Source organism: Acartia tonsa, chromosome 9, assembly GCF_053477335.1.
Source record: "Acartia tonsa isolate MP-2025a chromosome 9, ASM5347733v1, whole genome shotgun sequence".
In the NCBI taxonomy this organism is placed as follows: Eukaryota; Metazoa; Arthropoda; class Copepoda; order Calanoida; family Acartiidae; genus Acartia; species Acartia tonsa.
The window spans coordinates 415163-435331 of record NC_137268.1 but is presented as its reverse complement, the minus strand read 5'-3'; the positions used below and the strand labels follow the sequence as shown (position 1 = coordinate 435331).

The window sequence follows — 20169 nt, the reverse complement described above, 5'->3', positions numbered from 1 at the left end:
CGCCATTGGAGCTGACTAACTACTGGCCAGTTTGAGAAACTTTATTATAAAGTAAAAGAATGTTTGTGTATGTGTGTGTATGTGTCTTTTTGTACTGAAGGATCTTGCTAACCGCTAAACAGATATGGTTCTCCTTTACAGGGTAGCTTCTCATAGGTCCTGTAAAAGGTTTATAATTATTCCGGGGAAGGTACCGTCACCCTCCCGCCCGTAAAAAAAAAACCCTTTTCTTTTTTTTCTTCAATTTTTTTGTTAAATCTAAAATTAAAAAATTGGGTTGTCTTAGTCAACCCCCTTCCCCATGCGGGGCCCCTAGAGGCCTATAGGGGCGTAGCAACTAGTTAAACATAACTTCCTCTCAAATTACAATGTTTATCCTACATGTACAATAGAGCTTTTTAAAAGCGAAGCTTGTCTATAGTTAGGGTCGATCCTTACGACCGTCCGTCTGGAACGGATAGCTTTTTTCGTTAATTAAAGCATGTTAGAATTTTCCTATCGATTTCGAACTTTGCATAGTGATTCCTGTAGCAGTTAGGAATATTATAAAACTTTTGGGACTAGTATAATAAACATTGTCCCCTCTCTCTCTGGAATTTTAGGTAGGTGAAAGTTTCGGGATGGTTTTAGGCTAATATTTTAAGCCCTTTTCCTTGCCTTTCCAATACATAGTACCTAACCCTAATTAATCAAAGGGGGGTCGGGTGGGAGATTTTTTTTCATTTTTATATTTTCTAGATAAAAAATTCCCAGTTTGGTAATAAGATGACAACATCCATAAAAGCGAAGCTCTGAAACGGTAGGACAGACCAACATTGACACTTGTAGATTGTCAGAACTGAAAAAATAGAATATAAATGTATAAATGTCGAAACAAAATTGTAAGTAAATTTGTTGAAAAACTGCTTAAATACAGAATAATGTATTTAACATTACACATACTTACATGTTTAGTACTTAATTATAGAGATACTCCACTTATAGCATTGCACTTTGCATCAGTATTCCAAAAATCAGATCAAACAGATTATTTTATTACATAAAAATTTGTTATTCAAAAAGTTAAAAATTAGCATGTTTAAAATGGACTTATGAACATTCTGGTACGATAATAGAGTTGCTACGCTTTCTAAATCTTACCTAATTACTATAGGAATCATAATGCAAAGTTTGAAATCGATTGGACAATTCTAACATGCCTGAATAAACGAAAATTATATAAAAATTTGATTTTAAAAAGGTGTTGATTATATTAGGACATCCAGTTGTATAAAACTAATTTGATTTTTCAAAATGATTTTTACAAAGACGACATTCTTACTATTGTTATTCTCTTTTAAAACTTTGCAGATTTATATTTCTACTTCAACAAAACACTTAGTAAAGAATTTGATTTAATAGATAAGCTTTGAATTAATTCTTGAGAGAAGAAAAACTGTTAAATTAAAGACTTAAGGATTGAAGTGTTCGGGATTTTTTGGTTTATTATATACTAGCGGCTACGCCCCTAGAAGCCTCTAGGGGCACTCAACGCTCGACCTCATCTCATTTCAAATTTGGGTTTTAAAAGCGTAAAAAAAATAATTTTTTTTTGGGGGGGGGGTGTAGGCCTAAGGGGGTGAAGACACACTCCCCAAAAATAGTTTAAAACCTTCTCAGGACCTATAAGAAGCTTCATTGTAAAGTGGAACAATATCGGTTCAGTGGTTAGCGAGATCCTTCGGGACAGACAAAAAAAACGCTTACTTCTTTATATAATAGGATATATAAAAAAAACCTTATCCTAAACATGAAAAAAATATGCAATTTAGATTTATATAATATTTTTTTCTCAATAATTTAAGGTGCATTAATAAAAAAAATGGCTAATTTTCCATGTAATCATCATCCTGTTACTGTGCAATAAGAAATACCTACTCACTGAGGTTGGTAATATCAATTTGCAATCACATTTACACCACTCACTTGTTCATGTAGAACATAACTGTTAGAGTGATGTACACAGACAGAAAGACAGACATACAGTTACTTTAGGATCTATAGTTATTATATAGATATAGATATAGATAGATAGATAGATAGATAGATATAAAGATAGATAGATAGATAGATAGATAAATAGATAGATAAATAGATAGATGGATAGAGAGATAGATGGATAGATAGATAAAAAGATAGATGGATAGTTAAATAGATAGTTGTTGTTATTTTACCTTCTTATTCTTTGTTCCCCTAATCTTGATTGACAATCATCCAAAATATTTCACCAGACAAAATTGTGCAGTTTAGCCTGGGAAATCAAAACCTAGAAATAGAGTTTTTTAATTAGATTTGATATTAGACAAATAGATACATTGATAGAATGATAATTTTGATTGGATATAAAAAAGATAGAAGTTTTATTCAGATTTGATATGATATTAAAGGTGTTTGGAAGGAATTTTTGATGCTAAGAAACCTTTATTGGCTGCTTACATTTATATTTTACCCTATTAAGCTTTTCTGAAATCTTATCTAAAAATGTTTTAATAAATTAGACCTACCTTTTATTTACTCTTTAATTCAACTGTCTCCATTCCATGTAACTCTCAACAGCATTATCACTTTATTATAGCTATACAGTCATTTTAAATTTTCTGAAATATATAGAATTAGTGCAATTTTGTGTTAGATAAAATTAGTAAAATTAACTTTGATTATATGAGAATAATAAACAATCCAAGAAAATCAATTTTCAAATCAAAGAGGGAATAATTATGGAATCCACATTTTAGAATCAAACAATTAAAATGAATTGTACAAAGTTTAAGATTGATATGTGTATGATACAACAGTAAGATATTATGCAGAAAAATAAGTTAGAAATCATTCTTCTTATTTAGTTGAAGTAATACAAATAATAATATTTCATCTTCATACTTTTTCACTGCAGTTGTTCTTAGAATCTTTCATCTTAGCCACTTGTTGGAACCAAGCTATCTCTAGTCCCATCAGGATGAAGATAGATAGGATTCTTGCTATGATCCAGCTTTCCCTCAATGAAGTATCCAAGAACTTTCTCACCATCAGGATAGATGAAAATACCTGGACCATCTGGCTGACCTTTCTTGTAACCTCCGAGATAAACAGTTCTATGTTTGGATGAGAAGGAGATAGAAGCTCCCAAACCTTCTAGGATACCATTCTCAAATGTTCCTATGATAGTAGGTAAGAAAGGTTCAGTCTTCAGGCCAAAACCTGTTTGTTTTCCTTGCTTCCACTCACCAATGTAGTAGCCTCCATCAATCCCATATTCACCAAACCCATTCCTAATCTTTCTTTTCCTGATATTAATTGTATCTCCAGTGTAATAGTGTTCAAAGCCGCCCAAATAAATTGTTTCTACTGCGTTAGGTTTGTTGTAACAAGATATAAAACCTTTCTCATTAAAACATTCAATTTCACCACCAGTAAAGTTAACAACTTTAAAACCATTTCCATTGTAGGTTTTATTTTTGTATGGGGGATATGTAAAGACCAAGTCTGAAGTCATTGTCATGCCATGATAAATTTCATCATTCTCCATTTGTCCATAGAAACAGGTTTGATTAGGCCATAACAATAATCCATGTCCTACTCTTTTGTCACTCCTCCATTGACCATTATAGATACTCTTATCTTTATAAACCATCTTTCCATAACCAGTTCTATCATCATCAATCCATTCTCCATCATATTCTACAAAGTTTTTATAGTCCTTGTATGTGTATCTTCCCCAGCCATTTTTCTTGCTTTGATTAAACTCCCCCACATATTTGGCTCCATCAGACCAGGTATACACACCCTGGCCATGTTTGTCATCCTCTCTCCACTCCCCCTCATATTTATCTCCAGCCCACTTAGATTCAGGACCCCAGGTTTTCACACCCTGGCCATGATGATACCCCTTTCTCCACTCCCCCTCATATCTACTACCACTAGGCCAGTTATAAACTCCTTTCCCTTCTCTAAATCCATCTTCATCAACATATCCTCTGTAAATATCCCCATTGACATGTTCTACCAAAAATTGTCCTTTCATCATCCCATCTTTAAAATAACCAGTATATTTAAATCCATTGGCTTTTGTAGTAAGTGTCCCATTTCCCTGGGGTAGGTTACCTCTTACATCTCCAGTAAATACATTTCCATTGCCCACAGTTACTCCAAATATTCCCTAAAATAAAATAATTGTTTTAAATTTAGAATAAAAACATTGCAGGGCTAAAAAAATGTACAAATCTCTTTAGAAGGAAAAAAGAACCTTAGTTGATTTATAAACTCAAGAAAATAAGCAAATATTATAAAATACATTCATATAATAAAACTGGTTTTTACCTTTTAAAATTCAATAATTATGTCATCTTCTTGTTATTTATTTAAGGAAATAGAAACAATGAACATACCTGAATATTTGTCATTGAAATGACAACCAAAAGAAGTTTCACAGTTTGTCTTGGTCTTACACAGAACATATCTATGTAGCACTCCTAAAACATTGGAAAATCTGTAAACAATATCAGATATTTAAACCATAAAAGTTGGGCCCCTTTCTACACCTTAATGTATAACACCCCGCCCTCACTATCACCTTTTAAAGTTAAAAGATCAAATTTTTTGTGCATGTCCTCTGATTGATGAAAAATTTCTGTGAGTCACAGTCAAATTTTGTTTGTTACACTCTTTTATTTAACAACTTTTGTTTTGAGGTGCTTTTTTTAAATTCAAAAAGCTGTAATTTCCTTAATTTTTAAGTTAGAAGAACCATTTTTTCAGAAAATATTTTACTTTATATATTCTTTATATTTCAAATTTCAAAACATAAATTTTTACAGCAGTAGCTGTACCTAGGAGCTGTCAACAACCCCCACCCCCTTCCCCGTTTTGTAAATAATTCTCAGAATACCTTGATATCATTATCAATATTATTTCCACAGTGTGACTAGGAATTGATTTTTTTTAAGAAACTTAAACTGAATGTAAAATTTCAACCCCATTTGAAATCTTCTTTCTCTCGCACCACAAAATTTGTAAAACCATCAATACTAATAAATAATGAAATACCTGGATCTTTGGATCTCCTACCACAGTGCCTCTCCTCCTCATTATCAATTAATTTCTGTAAAATAAATTTATTATAGATTTTTAAGGAAAATAATATGACAGGCCTACCAAGATTTTTCTACATCTAAATGCAACCTTTGTTTAAGAATTCTTTTTAATAATTAAATAAATGATAAATATATAAAATTATGATTTTTCTCAGCTGTCACTGTCAAAGTGTATCCGACCCATCCCCCCTTTCATAATTAAAATAATTTTCCTTTACCTTTTCCTTACCACTGCTAACCACTATACCCAATATAATTTCAACTTTTTAAAGTCTGACCCCATTCTGCACCTAGCTACTATAAGAGCTATAAGGCTAAAAAGTAAAGGGACAAAGATATTTCAACTATAATTCATTCAAAGTCATATTTTGCTTTCTTACCCATTTTATATTACAAACCTTGATTTTAGGTCATTTTTTTACTTAAAATTGTTTGAACATACAGAGTGATTCAAAATAAACTGAGTTTTCCAATTTTCTGAAAGAATACAGAAAAGAGATACATTAAATTTGTAAAACGTGTTTTTCATTATCTCTAAAAAAGTGGCCTCTATGAGAGATACATAGTTTGAAAAAATGCTTTATGTGAAAAATGTTGTTCAAGAAAAATTAAGATTACTCTTCTATTTTGTATAAAAAAATCTTAAAATTTTAATATTAATGTATGTTAGAGCATAATGTTAAACAGCAAGCTATCTTTATAACATAATAATACCATGATACCTTCTTAACCCCTTACAGTCGGGCCCCTTGCCGCACCTTAATCAGTTGGGGGGGGGGGGCGTTCAACGCCCCCCCCTTATTATCTCAGTTCCTATTTTTTGTGCAAGTCCCCTGTGTTATGATGAATTTCCGACCTTAAGTAAAACTAGGTCAATTTTCGCTTCCTTCACCCTTTTATGTAACAACCTTTGTTTTTAGGTCCTTTTTTACTTATAAATTTCAAATGGCTGTATTTTTTTATTTTTGAAGCTAGAATAAAATTTTTTTTGCAGAAAATGTTTATCTTTATGTAAATTTTATATTTGAAATATCAAAATATAATTTCAGCGGCCGCAGCTGTATTTGGCAACTACCAGCCGCTGTAGTCGGCGGGAAAATGGCGGCGGATCTTTATGAAATTTTAATACATTATGTAGACATGTAAGATAATCTAAAGTTCGAAATTTGAAGTCTCTAAGTCAAAAATTGCGGCCACAGGAGCCTTTTAAAGATTTCTGGAGACCTGGAGGATCAGTACCTGCAGGATCATACCTGGAACTTAAAATTGACTTGAACACATGTATTTAATATGAGGATGTACTACTAGAGGATATTTTAGTATTTTGGTAAGATAAAATGCTTTGTTTAAGTCAAAAAAATATTTTTGCTCTTTACCTGGATGACCCTGCCAGGTTTGCTGGCATCCTGTGCCCGCCAGGATGGAGATATTCAAAAAATTTCAACTCTCAGTTATGTCTCATACCCACACTTAAAAAGTCAAGCAGTTTGGGCTCTTTATCTTTCACACACAGAAAATAAGATAGAAAAAAACGGATTAGGGGGCGTTCAACGCCCCCCCCCCCTCCCCCAACTGTTAAGGGTTAAATGCAAATAATCAATTCTAACATAAAACTTCATACATATAACATAAATTTATATAAAAGTAACATGTTGTCTGTTTGTCTATTTGCACCAAACCATTAAACAAACATGGTTTTCCTTTACAATGCAGCTTCGTGTAGGTCCGTGAAAGGTTTATAACTATTCTAGGGGAGGGTTCCCCCATCCTTACAAGAACAATAGACCCTAGATAGTAATGCAACCCCCCCCCCTCTCCAAAAAAAAAGACTCAACACTCATGCCTCTCCCCCCCCTCCCCCGCACAATAGCTTAACCAGCCTCCTACATTCAAACAAAGTTATCAAGAAACTCAACAAAGCATCTACATTTATAAAATTATTGATACAAAAAAAGTATAAAATTACACTTTGATAATGCTTAATTTAATTTTCTAAATTAACAAGCTTTAAACAAGTTTTTAAAAGAAAAGTTGCATATTTTCACATTTAAAGTCAGAAAACTATCTTTTATAAAATAAAATTCAGAGGCAAAATTGTTAAGGGGTTGGGGGTGGGTCATACAACATCCCCCCTATCTTAAATAGGGTTAAACAATAATGTTAACAATATCCTATTTCACACATACTAAAAAAGCTAGTTCTCAATAACTGAGACATAAACACATATGAGCATAGAATCTTGTTATAGACATATTACTTTAGAGACATTAATTGGGGAACTTTACTAAAATATTTTTCTATCAACATATAAAGTAATGTAGAAATAGCTTATTGCATTGTATTATAGACAGCTTTCCATGGATATGAAAATGAGAAATTCTTATATTGAAACTAGATTTGTAATATTGTAATATGATACAATATAGGCTTTTTTTTACTGACTGAGAACTGGATCTAATAAATATGATTGAATAAAGAACTCCATGTTTAATCTAAAAGATGTTTTGTCCTAAAGTTAGTTTTATTAAGATAAAAGTTTATAAGATAGATTACTCCAACAAATCTCTTTTAAATAAAACATATGTTTGAAAAAAACTAGCTCAAAGATTAATAAACACACACAAATGCACTCTTAAAATATTTGAAAACAGAAAATAATATGAAAAGAAACAAAAAATCATGAAACTTACTTTTATAGTTTTTAACATTTACATTTTAAATGATGATTGATAGGCAGACTGTCAAAGTAAATTACATATTGAAAGGAAATTTAAAATACAACCTTTCTTAACCATTAACGGTCGAGGGGGGGGGGCATTGAACGCCCCCCCCCCCATCCGGTTTTTTCTATCTCATTTTCTGTTTGTGAAAGATAAAGAGCCCAAACTGCGTGACTTTTTAAGTATGGGTATAACACATAACTGAGAGTTGGAATTTTTTAAATATCTTAATCCTGATGGGCATAGAATGCCAGCAAACCTGGCAGGGTCATCCAGGTAAAGAGCAAAAATATTTTTTATCTTACTAAAATACTAGATTATCCTCTAGTAGTAAATCCTTATATGAAATACAGGTGTTCAAGTCGATTTCAGGTTCCAGGTATGATCCTGCAGGTCCTGATCCTCCAGAAATGAGACATCAAATTTTAAACTTAAGCTTTTCTTAAATGTCTACATAATGTATAAAAATTTCAAAAAGATCCGCCGCTGTTTTCCCGCCGACCGCCGACTGTGGCGGCTGGCAGCTGCCAAGTACAGCTGCGGCTGCTGAAATTTATGTTTTGATATTTTTAATATAAAATTTACATAAAGATAAACATTTTCTGTAAAACAATTGTTCTTCTAGCTTCAAAAATAAGAAAATTACAGCCATTTAAAATTTTTAAGTGAAAAAGGACCTAAAAACAAAGGTTGTTAAATAAAAGGGTGAAGGAAGCGAAAATTGACTTCGTTTTACTTAAAGTCAGAAATTCATTATCAAATAGGGGACAAAAATTTTTAGCCTTCTAGCTCTAATAGGAACTGAAATAATAGGGGGGGAGGACGCCCTCCCCCCCCCCCCCCCCCCCAAATGATTAATGTGCGGCAAGGGGCCTGACTGTAAGGGGTTAATGTTCAATTGACCACATAAATTAGCTCCCCACAAAATTAAAGAAAAATTTTCTTACTTTTGTTAGGTGATTATAGTAACTTGCCTTGTGGGGTTCTTGTAAAATTTACTTAACTTAAGCATCACACAAAGGTTAATTTAAAAGATATGAATAAGATGCTGGTATTATTATTCCCACTATCATATATGTTGCCACTGTTTGTAAGAGTACAAATCTAGCTTGAAAACATATGTGTATCTTTATTCAGACAAATCACATAGTATGTAGTAAACAAGTTTATTAGAGATACATTAAAAAAGATATTTGTATACATTATTCTATAAATGTTTTATTTTTTTTATGCAATCTCCTTTTTTGTGAATATAATTCTTAATGTCCCAAAACTTACATTAACCCTTAACAGTCAGGACCCTTGCCTCACCTTAATCTGTTGGGAGGGGGGGGGGGGCGTTCAACGCCGCCCCTATTATCTCAGTTCTTAATAGAGCTAAAGGGCTAATTTTTTTTATGCAAGTTCCCTGTTTTTGATAACGAATTTCCGACCTTTTGTAAGTAAAAGTCACCTTTAACTTCCTTCACCTTTTTACTTAACAACCTTTGTTTTTAGGTCCTTTTTTACTTAAAAATTTCAAACGGCTGTTATTTTCTTATTCTTGAAGCTAGAAAAACAATTCTTTTTTGCAGAAAATGTTTATCTTTAAGTAAATTTTATATTAAGAATATCAAAGTAATAACTTCAGCAACATCAGCTGTACTTGGCAGCTGCCAGCCGCCGCAGTCATCGATCGGCAGGAAAACAGCGGCGGATCTTTATGAGATTTTAATACGTCATGTAGACATGTAAGAAAAGCTTAAGTTTAAAATTTGAAGTCTCCAAGTCAAAAATTGCAGCCACAGGAGCCTTTTAAAGATTTCTAGAGAACTGGAGGATCAGGACCTGCAGGATCATACCTGGAACCTGAAATTGACATAAACACATATATTTCATATGAGTGTGTACTACTAGAGGATATTTTAGTATTTTGGTAAGATAAAATGCTTTGATTAGGTCAAAAAAATATTTTTGCTCTTTACCTGGATGACTCTGCCAGGTTTGCTGATATCCTGTGCCCGCTAGGATGGAGATATTCAAAAAATTCCAACTCTCAGTTATATGTCATACTCAAACTTCAAAAGTCACGCAGTTTGGGCTCTTTATCTTTCACACACAGAAAATGAGATAGAAAAAAAGCGGAGGAGGGGGGACGTTCAAGGCCCCCTCCCTGACCATTAAGGGTTAAATTAGAAATATACAAATACTAATTTACTTATACAGTTTGGGAGTTGAATCCATTTTTATAGAAGCAGAAGTATAATCAATGATTACAGCTTTGACCCTCTAAAAAACATAATCTAACATTCCACTTCCCCCTGTCTTATTGATGATATTATCAAAGGCAATATGATTTTTGAAATGTACCATTCCACTTTCAATAGAGGCGAAAATAGAATGGTACATTTATGTTTACACATCAGCGTTTTCATAAAAATTGATTTCCTTATTCAAATTGACATAATAGTATATTTTATATGGTATATTTTAGTTTTTATTTTTATTTTACATAAAACAAATTTTAATTTTAAATAGTATTTTATACATTCCTACAATTATTTAAAATTAGTATATGATATCATCATCAAGAGAGGGAAAAGTGGAATAGTAGATTAAGTTTCTTAGAGAGTCAAAACTGTAATCATAGATTATATTTCTGCTTCTATAAAAATGGATTCAACTCCCCAACTGTTATAACTATGCATTTAAGATTTTTGAACATTGTTGTTGTTATTAGAGATACAATACAAATATACAGGGTGTTTCAAGAGAAACGTTTTTTTTTAAATTTAATTATGCATTAATTATATGCACATATCTAAAATTCAAATCGCACGGCTTGTGCTAATAGTAGAACAATGTTATGCATACTCTAGGAATTGTCATAAACTCTATTTTTTGGAATTATTAACTAACTATTTTTGTGTTATTAGTTTTTTAGGAGCTATGTTGAAAAATATGAGAAAAAGGTTGAAAAGTTTTATGTAACTTGGAACATTTTACCATGTAGCTCCAATAATATACATAACACAGGAATGATTTCCGTGCTTGGATTGTCTTTCAAGGAAAACTGCAACTTTTTTTTTATTACAGATATATATTATACTTTGTATTATAGATATACATACTATGTGTATGTATAAATGAGTTAAAAATGGATGCATATCAAGCACCAAAACACTTTCTCCCGCTTTTTTAAAAATAAATTGAAAAAATGGAAATAAAAGAGGTTACTTTTTGGATCTACTGCAGTTCACAGTAAAATATTACTGGTAAGCAATATTTTCAAAAATCTATTGATTTTAAAGGCTGCTAGCTGCCAAATGGCTGAACATACAGATCATGCCCGCACACTATTTTAAGCATCATAAGAAGTCCTACAAATAATCTGGAATAAGTATAAATCAATAATACATAATTATCTCCTAGTGCAGAGAAATGCGCCGAAAAAGACCTATTTTACACGTTTTTTCTTCAGTGAAGCTTTACCTGTGCATAATTGGATCTTGGCTATTACAGATTATTTATAGGTCTACTTATGCCGCATAAAAGAGTGTGCGGGTATGATCTGTACATTCAGCTGTTTGGCAGCTAGCAGCCTTTAAAACAAATAGATTTTTGGAAAAATTGCTTACCAGCAATATTTTACCGTGAACTGCAGTAGATCCTACTTTTTTTCTATGTGCTATGCCTAATCAATAAGGGTGACCCCTAAAATTGATGACATTGACTTTAATCTGAAATGGTCAATTATCAGTCAAGCTCTATCCTAAAAACAAATCTCTAGTTTCTATAACCTGTGTAATCTTGAGAAAGTGAACATTGTTCATAGCAAGAATAACAATCTCCTAAATAAGATATCTGAGATTAACTGTAAATGTAGACACAGGTAAAAGCTCCTGTTGATCATTTACCTGGAAGAAAATGGAACAATATTCAAAAAAGTTTCTAAAAAGTAATTGCTTTTTAAATTGAAGAGTATCATTACAAAATACAGTGTATATTAGAACATTTGTTATTCATTTTATATTAAATCATAAAACTATAATATATCTATCTAGCTGAAGCTTAAGAGCTCATTTGTAGTGGGGGGGTCAGATTTTTTCTATCTCATTTTGATCTAGCTATCTTTCTATCCATCTATTTATTTAGATTTATATACATCTATCTTTCAATCTATCTATCTATCTATCTATCTATCTATCTATCTATCTATTTATCTATCTATCTATCAATCTATCTATCTATCTATATATCTATCTATCTATCTATCTATCTATCTATCTATCTATCTATCTATCTATCTATCTATCTATCTATCTATCTATCTATCTATCTATCTATCTATCTATCTATCTATCTATCTATCTATCTATCTATCTATCTATCTATCTATCTATCTATCTATCTATCTATCTATCTATCTATCTATCTATCTATCTATCTATCTATCTATCTATCTATCTATCTATCTATCTATCTATCTATCTATCTATCTATCTATCTATCTATCTATCTATCTATCTATCTATCTATCTATCTATCCATCTCTCTATCTATCTATCTATATTTCTATCTACATATATTGATCTATCTATCTATAAAAAATTTGACAAAGGTTTGGTGATGAAAACATTTAAATCTAGTGCAGTTAACGGTAAGATGTTTCTAGATATTATTACAATTTTGATGTGATTTTCTTGGCTGCTATTGAAGATTTAGTGAGGATTCCTTTCCTATTGCATCTTATTTATACAATGTTTTTTCCATGCTTCAACAGACATAAACCTTGACTTTAAAGGTTTTGTGATATTCTTTGAGTTTTTTTTTATTGTTGTAAGAACTGAACATCTGCTCTTAGAGGTACAATATACAGAGAAGATTTTTTTTTTATAAAGGTATAAAAACATAATCACACCCCCCCCCCCTCTCCCCTTGCTATCAGAATAACTTAACCCTTAACAATCAAACCAAGCAAAACATGATCAATATTAATGGGAAATCCATCATCTATTTAAGATTTAATATTCTAATAGTAAAACGGTTGAAAAAAGTAAAACATCTTTTCCCTGAAAATACAACTAATTTTTTTTATTGAATAAAGTTAAAAGAGTCTAAGGGGGTGAAACTTTTCTTTACGTGTATTTATTAGAATTAATGCAAAAAAAAAGAAAGCTGGGCAACTGTGAAAAAAAATCCATTTTTATTGAATTAAGTTGATTGAAGTGAAATTGTGCACCTATTGATAATGGTAATAAAATTATAAATTCAAAGTGAAATTGTACACTTATTGCTTAGTTAATAAAAGAATAAATGCAAATCTTACTATTTTTAATTAGTTGTATATAGATATGCAAAGGGTAAGAGATATAATTTTTCACATATTTGACAAAAAAATATTATATTATTGAAATAATTCTTTTTTTTCTATTGTTTATGTTCAATTACCTTAAATTTTGTAATGGAAACATTATTTTAAATATGAATGTATGATAATTATGTAAATAAATTTAGTTGATATTGTTATGGCTAGTTTATGGAGGAATAAACATTCCAGGGAGCTATCCTCAGCTGATAAATGCACAAAGAGGAGTTATGCAAAGTCAGTTTCATCAACCTGGAAATATACAAAATGCAGGTTTATATAATAATTGTTTTCTCTTTTGTTAAAGGGAAAGAAGCTTGTGCAATATTGTGTAAAAAGGTTCAGGAGAAAATTTCATAAATTTTTTGTTTACATTTTTAGTATATATTCCATATTTTATAATTTTATACAACTCTTTATAACTTTTTATAAATCAAATCTTTATAACTTTTTATATTTTTTCATAATGATTTATTTTTTTTAAAACCTTAATTTTTATCTCTTTCTTTATGTTTTTAAATATTTCTTTGCCATTAGCCTTTTTGGAGAAGGAGGGTATCACAATCATATTGAATAACAGTTTAAAAGAAGAAAAGAATTTTAAAAAGAAAATAATTGAAAAATATAAACAAATATAAGAAATATAAAAATTGTAAAAATAGAAAAAAAACATAAAAAATTTAAAAAAATAAAAATTTTATCTTTGGTTGGGTCGGGGGTGTTCCACTCCCCAAGAAAATAGCTTAAAACCACTACTGGATCAGTAGGTATATTTCCTGAAGAGTAGAATCCAATTGGTTCAGTGGTCACAAGATCTTAAGGAACAGACAGACAGATGGATGGACAGATGAACAGACAGCATTCTACTTTGTATTATAGATGAAAATTTATTTTAGATATTCAATATCGAGTTTGTAATTATTTAATACTTATATTTGTGATTACTTTTATTTAATGAAATCTTCCAATTTTTAACATTTACAAAACGGCCTGCTGTATTGCATCAAGATCCATGACAGATCTATATAGGAAATAAATGTCTATAAATGAGCTCAAGTTTTCCAAAGGTCTGAAGTAAAAAACTCATACTGGTTCAATAATCAATAATAAACTCTCAATGACCAGAATGATAAGACCCATTATTTTACTCTATGAAGAATAAATTAAATTTTTTATTTCATGTTGCTATTCAAATTATATTGAAGTATAGTAAATCGAGGAAAACTAAGTGTTAATGTAATATGATACTAGTGACGCGCCCGAATGTGTTCAGATATTAAACTAAAATTTAACATTTAGCTAAAAAGTTTAACCCTGTAAGGACGATAATTCTAAACGAAAAACATTAGGATCCTAAAATATTAAAAGAAAGAAAGACAAAATTATAAATACGCTTTTAAATAAAAATAATGAAATTAAAATAAAGACGGAAGAAAAGGAAAGTGAGAGAGAGGGACATTAAATCTTTAAAAAATGATGAATAAACGAAACTATAAAAGTCGTAGTAATCTTTATGAGTAACTTGATTTGTAGTACGGTTTGGAGAGAGTGAGATTAAGGGATAGGTCTATGGAAGAAATAAGATTAATAGTCGGGGATAGGTCAATGGAAGAAAAAAAGTTAATAGTCGGGGATAGGTCAATGGAAGAAAAAAAGTTAATAGTCGGGGATAGGTCAATGGAAGAAAAAAAGTTAATAGTCGGGGATAGGTCAATGGGAGAAAAAAAGGTTAATAGTCGGGGATAGGTCAATGGAAGAAAAAAAGTTAATAGTCGGGGATAGGTCAATGGAAGAAAAAAAGGTTAATAGTCGGGGATAGGTCAATGGAAGAAAAAAAGGTTAATATTCAGGGATAGCTCAATGGAAGAAAAAAAGTTAATAGTCAGGGATAGGTCAATGGAAGAAAAAAGTTTAATAGTCGGGGATAGGTCAATGGAAGAAAAAAAGTTAATAGTCAGGGATAGGTCAATGGAAGAAAAAAAGTTAATAGTCGGGGATAGGTCAATGGAAGAAAGAAGGTTAATAGTCAGGGATAGGTCAATGGAATAAAAAAAGTTAATAGTCAGGGATAGGTCAATGGAAGAAAAAAAGTTAATAGTCGGGGATAGGTCAATGGAAGAAAAAAGGTTAATAGTCGGGGATAGGTCAATGGAAGAAAAAAAGGTTAATAGTCGGGGATAGGTCATTGGAAGAAAAAAGGTTAATAGGTCAATGGAAGAATAGGGTTAATATTCAGAAGTGAGATAACGTAGAATATAATTTTGCCTGCACCACCGATTCACTAGTGCAATATATATAAGGCATGTCAGGGCAAGGCAGCCAGTGGACTAATCAGCAACTGGCACAGTGGTATTGGTGGCAGAACCACATGATGTTAAATAAAAAAAAAGAAGGTAAATATGTCCAAGCAAATATAAATCAAAAAATCAAAATCATTTTCTTAACCATAGATCCAACAAACCCTCGATCTTGGATAATTTTCCTACAATGGGACATAAATAAAATATATATATTATTATAATAGCAGTATGATATATTAGATAATTATTAAATAATTTTGTTATATTGTTACAATATCACAAGTTACATGATGGTTTTTATTTATTTCCCATCTAATCATTAGACAAATTAATTGAGATTTTAATATAACAAAAAAATAATTTGGACATAATGATAAAAATAGTGCAGACATTGCCCATGTTGTGCGCTGTTATATCAATCAAAGTAAAATCCGCTATTGTGCTATTAGTATATAAATGAACATGTATTGCCGGCTTTATTTTAGTCCAGGTTAGATTATTAGGTAAACCATGGTATGACTAATAATGCATTAATATTTCTTAATTTATTTGTTAATTGTTTAACAAACACTTTGTGTTCTGGAACATATTAATAGCTATTTCTTGCATTGTATTATAAACAGCTTTCTGCAGATATAATTGTACACTTATTATTTGAAAATTGGATATTAAGCGATGCTAGACATAGTTTTTTCTTATGAATGAGAATCGGTTCTCATCCACAGGATATTTATCAGATAATGATTACAAGAAAAAAGAATTGTTTTTTTTCCCACTTGAACTAAATTTATTAGTTATGTTTTTTAGCATATGAATGTAAAGAAGGTTGGACTGAAAATCTAGAATCAGGTAAAGCAACAATAAATTCTAAATTTATTTTAACAATAAGTTTAAAATTATTTCCAGAATCATGCTACAAAATATTGGAAGAAAGACTAGACTGGCAAAGTGCTAAAACAAAGTGTGCCTCACTAGCCAAAGGATCACAATTGGCATCTGTTCTTAGCAGCCAAGAAAATGAATTTCTAAAATGTGAGTTGACAAAATAAAATACTTATTATTTTGTCCTTAATAGTAATTGCCATAAATTGCAGTCAAAGAAGATGTTCAATATTCCTGAAGACCAGAAAGGTCAACACCTGAAAGATTTTACCTAGAATTTACAACATTTGGCATTATCCTTTTAAAATTTTATCTGTTCAATTTTTAAAAGTTTTCCCAACCCACCAACAAAACTATGACTCTGACAGAGAACAATATTTTAGTTAGGTTAGGTTAGGTTATAAGCTAGGGGATAGAGTGCCTGTAGCTAGGCAGGCAAGGAGGACGAGCACTGTGGCTAGGCAGGCTAGGGAGGAAAGTGCTGCAGCTAGGTAGGCCAGGGGGCCAAGCAATGCAGCCAGAGAAATAGTTTTGTTAGGGGGGGGGGGGGGTTTACTCAAATTTTCAAAATTGATAAAAATAATACTAAGAGGATAATACCTAACATTTTTCTTCAGATTGATTTATTATGGGATATTTCAGTATAAACTTTCAATGCATTGTTGAGGTCCTACAATAGACATTGACAAATATTGACAAAGTTTGTAGAAATCTTGTTTTTTCTGAAATATAGTTTTTTTCAGGTTATTCTGTTTTCTGGCTATAAAATGTTAATTCTAATTTAGGCTTTTTAGTTAATTTAAACGTAAAAAAACATGAAAGATGTCTGTGGATTGGGGGAAATGATATCACAAGAGAGGGTACTTGGGAATGGACTGATGGTACCCAAGGTAAATTTTAAAAATCTAGATTTATAATACAGAATTTTATAAATAACTAATTTATTATAGTAACTTTTACTGATTGGCATACAAATGAACCAAATGGACCTACAGAAGATTGTTTGTTGGTAATATCTTTAACTCTTATGGACCTTTGTCTGTTGAAAAGGGAGTTTATTAATCACCACCAGTAATTGTTCAGGGTGCACTAAAAGCCAATGGTTTTTAGACTTGAGATAAATTTTAAATCATTATGCTTGTATAAATCAAGTGCAAGTTCTTGCTTAGGTCTCAGATAAAAATATCCTAAATTGACCCGCCCTAACCAATACTATATATATATATATTATAATAGAAAATCATAAATTATCAGCTAAATTAAAAAACATTTTTATAGTTTAGAAAAATGAAACTTCTTGCATGATAATTTTTAGGCTCATGAAAGTTATGGTTGGAGATGGATTGATTTTCAATGTCATTACAAATTCTTTGCTTTGTGCAAGATGCCAATTGAATCTTAAACTATTTCCTTTCTGATAAATTATATTAATGCCAATGCTTTTAATGAAAATGATTTTTTTATATGTGGGAAAAGATATGGGGGATATAATTAAGGAAATGGAGGAAAGGATGGGGATAAGAAAGCCCATAATCAAGTAACTCCCCCCCCCCCCTATATGCCCTTTATTAACATTGGTACATAAAGTATAAATGTCTTTGATTTATGGGGGACAAGATTTTTCAAAATGTTTAAGGTGCCCCATGTGTTAATGTTTTCTTTAAATCTGTTATTGAGCAATGCTTTTTATGGATGTTGTCATCCTTATCCTTATTCCCAAATTGTATAAATCATAAATGTCGCCCTACTCAATATATTTTAACCCTTTAATGGTTGGGGGGGGGGGGGGCAGGGTTGGTTTGAATCATTTTCTAGTATTAATCTTAAAATTTTCTAAAAGTTTAGTGATTATAATATGTTTTGTTAATATAAAATACATTTAACCGAGCTTGTTTGTATCTATCTAAAAAAATCATAATATTTTGACAAAAGTTTGTTAATTAAAACATTTGGATTTAGTGCAGTTCACAATAAGATGTTTCTAGATATTAGTTTTAGTAGTGGAGCGTCTCTATAATTCATGCTGTATGTCCGACATTGAACATCGGCCATTGAAAAGCAAGTTTTATTTTTATTTGAACTATAATCCCTAATTTTAAATCTATCTATTTAACTATTATTTTTATAAAATTTTAGGGTGAAAATGTATCATTTATCAGGGAACTAAAGGGATAAGGCAAAGGCCAATAAATTCATGTATATCCCGCCAATGATGATACACACAATATCCCCGCCCCTCCCCCCCTTTGTAGACATACTGAAATAAGTAAATAATTTTTTTTTTTTTTTTAATCTCTCTGTCTGATATTTATTCTGTTTATCAATCCACATGACTGTCTGTCTGTCTGTAGAACTGTCTCTCTGTCCGTCTGTCTGTCTGTCTGCCCATAACTCTGTTTGTCTGTCTTACTGTCAGGCTGTCCACATGACTGTCTGTCCTTCTGTCATACCATAACTATGTAACTCTGTACGTCTGTTTATCCATCCACATGACTGTCTGTCTGTCTTTTTGTCTGTCTGTCCATATGTCTGTTGTCTTTTTGTTCACCATCTGTCTGTCTGTCTGCTTATTCATCTGTTTATCTGTCTACATGACTGTCTGTATACCTGTCCATATGTCTCTCCATAACTCTGTTTGTAACTGTGTCCGTCTGTCTATTTGTCTGTTCATCTATTTATCCTTTCATATTACTGTCTGTCTGTCAGCCCATCTTACCAAATTACAACAAAAACGCCAATAGAGCCAAAATTGAAAGTTCCAAAGGATACACAAATTACCCATTATGTAGATTATATTTAGTGGTTGAAACATTTTGACACTATATGATCCAACCAATAAAAAGTCACCAAGGTTGTAAAGCTAATGAATAAGAAAACTATACTATGGTGTCTTTGGGTACTAGTGTAATAAATTAATGGATATGACTTAAATCTATTATATAAGTTTTAGAGGTTTAATGATTTTATTTTATTGTTAATTTTACTCAGATACAATGTGATTAATATATTAACTATTTCATGTTGTTGAATTTAAAAAAAACAGAATAATAAATAAGTAACTAGTAAACAAAATAAAGAGTCTTTACAAAGTAAATTAAATTAAAATATAATTAAAATCATAAAATTAAAACATTAAATGCTAATAATTTTATTGGTTATATATCAAGGTCAATTAATCCATTATAACAAATGTTAATATTCAAAAAGTTTAGAGTATCCAAATCTATAATTGTTTGAAATATTGCTTTAGATTAAACTTGAATCAAAAAATCACTTTTTACAAATTTATAAGAAGAAAAATGCATTTATGTAAAAGAGATTTTGATAGAAACTGCAATCTTAAAACTGAAGATGTTGGGCTGGTTTTAATTTTATTTGCAATATTTTTTTTTTAAATCAGCATGAGTATATATAATAATATATGAAATATAGTAAAACACAACATGATACTGTTGAATATATTACTATGTACAAAAAATCTTCCAAAATATTTGAAAAAATGCTTTAAATTTAAATTTATTCTAAGCTTTAGTTTTACATTGACATGCACGAAACAATTTGTAATATGCAAAATTCATGTTTTGTTTGTGAGTTAACCTCTTATATGATACAGAATATATATTCAACAGAATCTTGAAAGTACAAATATTATTGATTTAATTCAAAGTATTTCATTTTGGTTTTTAAATATCTTATGTTTAGATCCTGATACTTAAAATTTTAATACCCAAATTTCTAGATTTTTTTGTATTTTTATTTTAGAAAATTGGACCAAATTACATCTTTAATAT

At 30.7% G+C, this 20169-nt stretch overlaps 2 protein-coding genes across 2 annotated transcripts in view; one reads left to right on the top strand and one right to left on the bottom strand.

The window, feature by feature from the left end:
- Nucleotides 1–2679: 2679 nt before the first annotated feature.
- LOC145327976 (uncharacterized) overlaps nt 2680–20169 on the bottom strand; it is a 32256-nt gene continuing 14766 nt past the window's right edge. The window contains exons 2-4 of the mRNA XM_080171496.1: nt 5083–5139; nt 4425–4508; nt 2680–4195 (exon numbers count right to left, since the gene is read on the bottom strand). Coding sequence (XP_080027622.1) covers nt 2954–4195; nt 4425–4508; nt 5083–5124 — 1368 coding nt within the window. The 5' untranslated portion in view covers nt 5125–5139 and the 3' untranslated portion in view covers nt 2680–2953. The remainder of the gene's footprint in view (nt 4196–4424; nt 4509–5082; nt 5140–20169) is intronic.
- On the top strand, nt 13054–18161 carry LOC145327979 (snaclec flavocetin-A subunit beta-like). Its single transcript, XM_080171498.1, has 8 exons — nt 13054–13191; nt 13346–13469; nt 15497–15589; nt 16304–16345; nt 16403–16528; nt 17164–17268; nt 17329–17387; nt 17694–18161. The coding sequence occupies exons 1-8, from the start codon at nt 13183–13185 to the stop codon at nt 17778–17780; spliced, it is 645 nt and encodes a 214-aa protein (XP_080027624.1). The 5' UTR covers nt 13054–13182; the 3' UTR covers nt 17781–18161.

Bases quoted from the DNA above. Each gene is read 5' to 3' on its own strand.
- LOC145327979 (XM_080171498.1), top strand. The intron at 17,269-17,328 runs GTAAATTTTAAA...AATTTATTATAG, and splicing joins ATGGACTGATGGTACCCAAG to TAACTTTTACTGATTGGCAT. The intron at 17,388-17,693 runs GTAATATCTTTA...GATAATTTTTAG, and splicing joins CTACAGAAGATTGTTTGTTG to GCTCATGAAAGTTATGGTTG.